The 8,852-nt window shown below is 26.8% G+C and overlaps 1 protein-coding gene and 1 long non-coding RNA gene across 2 annotated transcripts; both read right to left on the minus strand.

The window, feature by feature from the left end:
- Window positions 1-306: 306 nt before the first annotated feature.
- Window positions 307-5,829, minus strand: LOC107475023 (uncharacterized). Its single transcript, XM_016094669.3, has 7 exons — window positions 5,779-5,829; window positions 4,332-4,427; window positions 4,136-4,234; window positions 3,367-3,435; window positions 2,796-2,955; window positions 2,085-2,212; window positions 307-1,531 (listed from the first exon to the last, which is right to left on the minus strand). The coding sequence occupies exons 1-7, from the start codon at window positions 5,827-5,829 to the stop codon at window positions 476-478; spliced, it is 1,659 nt and encodes a 552-aa protein (XP_015950155.3). The 3' UTR covers window positions 307-475.
- Window position 5,830: 1 nt separating this feature from the next.
- LOC127741695 (uncharacterized) lies at window positions 5,831-7,098 on the minus strand. Its single transcript, XR_008002929.1, has 3 exons — window positions 7,030-7,098; window positions 6,910-6,933; window positions 5,831-5,969 (listed from the first exon to the last, which is right to left on the minus strand). It is a non-coding gene; the product is annotated as an uncharacterized LOC127741695 (long non-coding RNA).
- Window positions 7,099-8,852: the final 1,754 nt, after the last annotated feature.

Below are 8,852 nucleotides of genomic sequence, written 5' to 3' on the forward strand. Positions count from 1 at the left end.
AAATATTAACGGAGTTTTCTATACAGGATATTAGTTAATAATTTGTTCAATTTGTCAAACAAAATAAGTATTTGAGGAATAATCATTTTATTGTTCACATTTTTTAAGGATTATTTTATCAAATTTTGTATCTTTAATTAAGAGACCAAAATAATTATCTACTCAAAATATATTTCTTTGTTGAGGAATTTATCTCATTTTCTTAATATAAGCAAATTTAAACAAACACACGAGTTGTCAAAATAACATCTTTCTGGAACAAATGGACACAATTATGCAAATTAAAAGAAGCAAAGTTCATAGTCTTTGTAAATTTAAAAGAAATGTAACAATAGCAATAACTTACTAGCTGACAGCAATAATATTATCCAAATCCAACTACAATAATCTTAAAATATGCCCAAACTAAGAGCTTATTTAGCAATTTATAGCATACCATAGGATTCATAATGCAACACCCATAAATATGTTCGAGTCAAAGTGACAACTTGGTATATGGGTCATTGTCCCAAAGAAGATGCAGGGTAGTTGCTTCTTCTGGCTGGTCCACACTAACACCTCCTACTCCTTCTTCATTGTAATTCAATCCACCAATTGAGAGTGAACATGAAACTCCTGCTTCTTGCTTAGGTGGAACCTGAATAGGGGCAATTTGGTAATTTTGCTGTATTCCCATGTTATTAGCAAAACCTTGAGGGGATGATGTAGATGGACCCAACAGGTGATAAAAATCCATGTTGGGTGAACCCATCAACATAGCTTGGAAACTCATAGGCCTAATTGGGTTTGGTACATTGGAGAAATGTGTGGCATGTGGTCTTATAAGGTTGTTGCTCCTAGGAATGGACCAATTTGAAACCCTAGGCCCAAAAAAGCTTTGTTGCCATGGTCTTGGTGAGGCAAATAATGATGGTTTTGAAGTGTCGCTACTACCTCTTGCCCTAGAATTTGACTCATTTTTAGCATTTGGGATCACAATTGTAGGTCTCACAAATGTAGGTCTAACAATTGTAGGTCTAATACCACTTGCCATAGAATTTGACTCATGTTTAGCATTTGGGATCACAATTGTAGGCCTAACAATGGTACTTACATTGTTTTGGCTAATGCCCTCTTGAAAAGGTCTTGTAAGAAGAGGGAACACATTACCAAATTTGCCCTTATTGTTGTCACTTTCTGGTTGTTTGTCTTTCTTGACAAAAATCTCGGCCAGGATAGCAGCGGCGCGCTCGTTCCATTTGTTCTCTATGTTCACCGGACGATTGTTGTTAACGTTGATGCCAACATCGCGACTAGCGTTGGTGTTGATGACAGTTATGTTATTTGGACGAGGACGAGGAAGAGGAGCAGGAGGATTCATTAGCGGGGTGTTGAATCCGGGAGGGGCATCATGGTAATTATTGTCAACATTCTTTTGTTGTTGAAAGCTTAGGGGCTCTAGTTTCTTGGCTGCAACTTTTTTAGCTATTGGTCCCAAATCTTCCACAAACATTTGTAGGCTCTCTTTGTAGTTGCTAGGATCCTGAATCAACTGCAATAGCATACATCCATTGTGAATAACTAGAATAAGAATTTTTTTTTATGATTTTTCAATAGGAATTGGAATTAGCAAAATGATAAATAAATAAATAAAACTAAATGTGACATGGATGAAAATTTAAACAATTTTGAATTACCTATTTTTTTTTTAGAAATCTAAACAAACTTGCAAAAAAAAACACATGGAGAATTCCAAAACAAAAATTCTAAATATATTTTCAGAAAATTTTTTTTGGCATCTATATCATATTGTTCATCTATATGAGAAGATTGGTTTAAGAATTTTAAAAATCTTTAAATACTTTCATGTCTTCATTAAATAATGATTGAAATTTACTGTCTAAACATTTTAGTAGAATCTAACACGAAATTGATTTATTTGACAAAATAAAAAATTAAAAGATTAACTTAATAACTAAAATTTATTAAAAATTAAAGCATTTGATAAAAAAAAATTCAAGAACAAATTTGGGTATATTGAAAAGAGAAAAACAAAATGATGAATTACTTTAATAAATGTTTGGGTGAGAAATAATATAACTTACATTAATCTTTGACTTGTTAGCTTCCAAATATTCTTTGAAAAGTGATGAGTTGCTGCTTAGAGTTGGAGGGGAATATGTGTCTCTATTGTCTTCTTGAGAAACAACAGCATTATTGTTTCTCTCTGTCACTAAAGATAGAGAAAATACATTAAATACTTTTTCTTAATCTAATTCAATTATTTTGGTTTACTCATTCTTAGTTTTGATTTACTCATCCTAAAATTTAGTTAAGGATTAAATAGTTCAGAGAGTAAAGTATATTTTTTGTTTTTAAAATTTTTTTAAAAATTTTAAAAATATCTTTAAATTTTATTTTATTTTAAATTTGTTCTAAAAATTTTCGATTTGTATCAAATATATCCCTGCCGGTAAATTTTTAAAAAAAAGAATAAATTTAACAATAATTTTACAAGAAAAACTTTGACACAAACAAATCAGACATATATGTCATTCATTATTGTTGGATTGGCTTAAACTTTTTGAACATTTCGCTGTCATGAGTATATTTGATGTAAATAGAAAACTTTAAAGATAAAATTAAAACAAAATAAAATTTAGAAATATTTTTAAAATTTTTGACAAAACTTAAGGATAAAAATATATATTATACCCTAATTTGAATAATTCAACACGAACAAATGGGGCATATTTTTTTTTTAATTCGAATAATTTAAAAAAAAAAAAAAACAGAGAGAAACACATTTTTCTTACCAATAGGTTTAGAAACACTTGCATTTCGTGGGGTTCTAGGTTGGCCACCTCGTGATCTTCTAATTGATCTTCTCTTGTTGGGAAAAATTTCCCACTCATCATTTTCTTCAGCATTTAGATCCTCAAAAAGTCTCTTAGCACGAACACTTATAGTTTTAGCCTAGAAGAAATTATGTTTAACAAAACTTGGATCAATTACGAACTTTATAACAAATAAAATGAGATACCAAAATAAATATGTGCATGTTCAAAGAATAAGAATAATATTTTTTAAATATATATTTAAATAGGTCTTTAAAAAGAATTTTGTGTTGGACATTTTCGTCCCCAAAAAATTTTATTATATTGAGATTTTTTACTTTTGCAAAAATAAAACATACAGGACATTTCGTTACACTTTTAATGACTTATTTATCCAAATGAAAACAACGAATCTAATTAATATAGGAACTTATATGTTTTATTTTTGTAAAATGCAAAAATTTTAACATAATAAACGTTTGATGCGAAATTCTTTAAGAAGCTATTTAAATATATTTTTATTTTTTTTATTTGATTTGGTCATACATACCACTTTATATTGGCTTGAGTTTGCAGGATTGGTGTTCATAGCATTGGAGCACATTAGAAACATATCAAGCTGTTCATCATCATTGAAATATATGTACAAATATTAATTGGAAAAAAAAAAACAAAAGGAGCATTTCATCACTAGGTACTAAATAAATAAACATGTAAAATAAAACAATTTCGATAGCTATAATTAAATTACAATCGATTTAAACAATGTGCAAACAGAGAGCTACCATTTTTTTTAGAATCAAATATCATTTTGTTTTCTAAAAAATTCTAGATTTAACATGCTTAAGTTTCTATATATCAAAGTGATTACTCACATGAAGAATAATTAAATAGTTTAATATTTTTTACTAAACTACTTAACATAATATGTATCAACATCTAAATTATTATTTTCACATGAATATATCTTCATATCAGTATTCATTGTATATCAAATAGATTATGAAGTTAAACTATGTATAATAATAATATTGCATGCATTAGATTTCATCAACAAAACTTTTTTTATATCAAATAGGGTCTTAAAAACTGATTATAACATTACTAATTGATATAAAATAAATTTTAAAAGGATTAAATTGATGTTACATGTTACCTTTCAAAGATCAAATGATTTTTTAAAAATTAGAAACTAATGGGATGACCATGCTAATTTTCAAATAAACGGTTTAGTATTATATAAATTTGCATCTTAAAGTTGGAAACATAAACACCGGAAAATAATAAGAAAATATAAAAAAGAAATTAAAATTTGAAACCTTGAATTGTTCAAAGGTTTGATACAAGTCCTCATGAAGTTTGGCTCTCATGGTACCAAAATCCATTGGCTGCTTGATAATTGGGGAGTGATTCTCAACCTTTCAAAACATGAATCTCAATATTAATAAACTCAAATAAGTGATCAACAAAATGAAAATTGATATTTTAAAATTCATAATATGCAAAATAACAAACCATATTAAGATTAGCTGGCTGAGCAAATAACTCATCCAGAATTGATAAATTACCATTTGTTCTTGAAGAACTTCCTATATGTACCGGTTGTACTTCCTACATAGGTGGAAAAACTGAATAAACAATGGATATTTATACAAATAACCTATATGTGATCATATCAATTATATATATTTGATAGAAATTCAGGTGTAGTTACTTTCAGTGAAGTTGATAATTGAAAACTGTTAGATAAAAATTTAGTCAAATCAATCAAATCATTTAACGATTCTCAATTATCAACTTTACGTGAATTTGACTACACCTGAGTTTTCATCGTTATATTATTAGACTCCAAAAAAACATCAATTATATTATTCACACATTAAAAGTAAATAGGTTGGAGAATGCATGGAAGGGTGTACTTTGCAAGCTCATACTCATCTATCACATAAGCAATAATTTGCTATCATATTTATACTTTTTTGTTATGTTTTTGCAGAATTTATTTTGATGTAAAAAAGTCATATTTGTTTTTTTTTTTAAGTTTCTTCTGCCAAATTGATTTGGCAGGGGCTTGATTAAATCAAAAGTGGAGAAAATCTAAAATCAATTTTGAGATGTTAAAATTTAAAAAATTGATTTTAGAGACTCTAATAGTTCAACCAACACGCTATTAACTATTTTATTTTTATCTTGCTATAACCTGATGATTTCAATTTTAATAATTTTTTACTAAATAGCCTTTGTATGTGAATCAAATAGTATAAGAACTTGATTATAAATTTAACATATTATACAAATCGGTTTAATTCGATTTTCAAAACTTTGATAAAAATTTTATGAAATACAGACACTTCGCTAAGTTGCTATGTCTGCGTGTCGGATACATTTTGGGTACAATATTTATTGACACTCGTCTGACACGCGTGTCTGCTGTGTCTAACCATATCTTGATAAAAAAAATAAAAAATTCTTCTCCAGACACGCTTGGACATACCTTAATACCACACGTATCAGCGTGTCTAATCTTATTCTTAACATGTATTCTTAAAATAAATTTAGAAATAGTATATATTATTATTTATTAAAACAAAAAATATTTTAAATATTTTATATAATTAAAATAAGACATTAAAAATAATTAAAAAATTATTTATGTTTTAATATCAAGAAATATAAAAATATCATTACAATTTATCTAAAAAATACTTTATATTTTATATATATACGTGTGTCCCTGTGTCGTATAAAATTTTAAAATTCGCGTATCGGCATATTTTGTGTCGTGTCATATCCCGTGTCAGTATCTACACATCATAGTAAAATTCACACTTTTTACCGTCAAGTTTTTGTAAAGAAAAATATAGAGCTACTATAAAATTTTTTTATAATACTTTGACAATTGAAGACATGTAAAAATACAAGAATAATGCTAATAAGGAGAAACAGAGTACTTTAAGAGTACCTTAAATAGAACACTCCGCTCATCATCATCACTATCATCACTTGAATTCATGTCATTCCCTTCATTGATTATAATTCCTTTACCTTTGTTGTGTGAATTGCTTCTTCTGTCCAATATCAATGCCATCTTTCTTTCTTTTTCTTCTTTTTTCTTCTCTTCTAGAGCAATAATTCTGATACTCCTTCTCCTCTCTGTATTTTTAGTTACATCTTCAAAATCTCAAATATATACATTTCACTAGATTTTATATATATTTTATACTTTAATTTATAGTATTTAATTAAAAAAAATTATTTTTAATATGTTAACAAAATTTAGGTAAAAAAAAGACTTGCCCTAATTCAAAATCAAAGTATGTCTGTGTTTTCGTTAGTCAGTTCAAAATTTGAAAATTAAAATTTTTTTGCTAAAATATTATAGTGATAAATCGAGTGCTATGATTAGATCTGATATTGGAATAGTATATAAACGAAATCGATTTTTCAATAAATAAATAATGCAATTCGATAAATCGATCTAATCTTATGCGTTTTAAATCGAGTAAGTTGGGTCAAATTAATGAGTAAAATGAATTGAATTCCCACCTAACCTCGTATAATTGGGTTGGTCGGATATTGAAATGGTATACGAACAAAGAAAATTGATTTTTCAATAAAAAATAATGCAACTCGATTAATCGATCTAATCTGATACGTTGTAGATTAAGTAAATTGAGTCAAGTTAATGAATAAAATAAATTGAATTCCCACATGAACTCGTATAATTAGATTGAATTCCTCTTTTTTAATTTCGGCTCATCTTAATTCATACATGAATACCCATTTAAATACGTTCAACGCTCAAAACTGAAAAATAATAACTATCGAATTTTGATAAAAAAAAAATCAACAAATACATAATGAATGATAAATGTCTAAGATTTCAAGCTGATTTAATTTTAAAACAAATCATATTATGAAGCAATCTTCTAACATGCAAAGAAGGAGAGAGAGAGAGAAAATGTTAGAAATTTGGGAGAAAAAAATAAAAAATGGGTATAAAATCAAACAAAATTGAACAACCAAATTTGAGAGATCTACTCAAAAATAGTCATTAATATAAATAATTGAAGAGATGGTAAGGAAGATATACCCATGGTGGACATACAGCAACAACCTAGTAAGAAATTGAACAAAACAACATCATCAGTTGGTCATAAATTAGAATTTATACCATTTCTAAAATGCAAGAAGTAAAAGGTAAAAAAATTACTAAAAAGCCACTTCTTTTGAAGTCTTAAAATCTTTTTGGATTCACAAAATTTCCAGTGCTCAACATGCACTACACATTTAAGCTGGTGAGATAGTATTTGCTTTACATATTGATTTTAGTGGACTCCTTTCAACAGTATTTATACTAAAATGAGGTGAACTTGTAATCATATTATGTATACACTAAAATTAATTATATGTATAAAATATATATTAAAATAAGTAAAAATATTATATATATTTATACATAAATATATATTAGTTGATTTAGTAGCTAATTTTTTATGTGCACATAAAATTTACGAAGCAATATTTAGCGCATTAATATAAGGGTCAGAATAAAGTATTATTTTTGTCCCCACCATTTAGAATAAATCCTATTTGTATTTCTAATGTTTAAATCGTCATATTTGTATTTCTAACATTTATAAAAGTAATTCAATGTTATTTTACTGCCAATTATACTAACAAATCAGATAGTATTTTTTAATTATTCTCATTTGCATATATTCATTCTCAATTAGGTCTCACCTAAATGTGTTCAATTTCAATATTGTACCCACTATTTATGTTTAGGTTCAATTATGTCTCTAAAAAAGTGAATTATGTAAATATTGCAAGGAGTAGTTTCAACTTTTGATGAGCTATTTTTCGGAGTGGGATCATCGATTTTGTCCCATACATCTGTATTCTAATTTCAAGAAGAGATTTTCAAAACTCAAACTAAAGCTCATGATGTATAATTGACGGTAGGATAACATTGAATTACTTTTACAAACGTTAAGAATACAAATGAGACGATTTAACCGTTAGGAACACAAATAGAATTTATCCAAACGTTGGAGAAAAAAATGATATTTTACTCTAAGAGTTATTATAGTCATATATCTCAAGAGTTATATTTGATAGGTGTCTCATGACATAAATATAAAGATATTAAGGTACAAGTGGTGCTATAAGTACAAATATTTTTGGTAGTTAAATTTAATTAAATTAGTTTAAACTTAACAAAAATTACTTACATAATATACATGCACGGATTTTCTACTTGTTTGCATTTTTTATCGATATAGTATAAAAATTTTTGCATATAGTATAAAATTTTTTTGATATAACACAAAAAATTTTGCATATATCACGTAAATTTTTGTTGAGCGAATGTATTTTATTCGTTAGATGAGTCAATGTTTTTGACACATAGTCTTTCAAAAATTTGAGGAAGAAGAGAAAAATATGACGATAATAATGAAAGAGGAAGTAAAAAAAAAAAGAAAAAAATCAAACGAGAGAAGAAAGATCATGATGATGACGTTGAAGAAGAAGTCTATCATTTCTGTTAAGATAATATAAAATAGACAAGTTGTGGTTTTGATATTTTTTTTACATATATACTTATTTCTATCTGATATTTTAAATATTTGAAATTAGTGATATAATGTTATCAAAGTTTTTATGGCAAAAAAAATTGTGAGAGAATATATTAGATATAATTTTATTAGGTAGACAATGGATTTTTTAAACAATGTGAACAATGGGCTTTAGAATTGACCCAATAAAGTAAAAGAACACTCCACCTCAAATTATCTTCTAAACGTTAATATTAAGATAATCATTCGCACATCTAGTGAAATGAACATCCAGTCATTGTCAACTGTGCATGAGTAAATTGAATAAAAAAAATAACCATCCAATTAAGAATAATCAATATAATCATCTACATATCTATTAAATTGAACATTCAATATATCCATTATTTACATTATTTAGTATTCTCATTGTCTTTCTATATTTTTTCTATTAAATATATAATTATTGATATATCTT

The sequence above is a fragment of the Arachis duranensis genome, chromosome 1 (genome assembly GCF_000817695.3).
Source record: "Arachis duranensis cultivar V14167 chromosome 1, aradu.V14167.gnm2.J7QH, whole genome shotgun sequence".
NCBI classification, from domain to species: domain Eukaryota; kingdom Viridiplantae; phylum Streptophyta; class Magnoliopsida; order Fabales; family Fabaceae; genus Arachis; species Arachis duranensis.

What these genes read in the sequence shown, in the direction of transcription:
- LOC107475023 (XM_016094669.3), bottom strand. Translation starts at nt 5,829, where the DNA reads ATGAATTCAAGTGATGATAGTGATGATGATGAGCGGAGTGTTCTATTT. An exon ending in ACTCAAGCCAATATAAAGTG is followed by an intron (nt 2,956 to 3,366) that starts GTATGTATGACC and finishes AATTTCTTCTAG; the next exon opens with GCTAAAACTATAAGTGTTCG. An exon ending in AAGTGTTTCTAAACCTATTG is followed by an intron (nt 2,213 to 2,795) that starts GTAAGAAAAATG and finishes CTCTATCTTTAG; the next exon opens with TGACAGAGAGAAACAATAAT.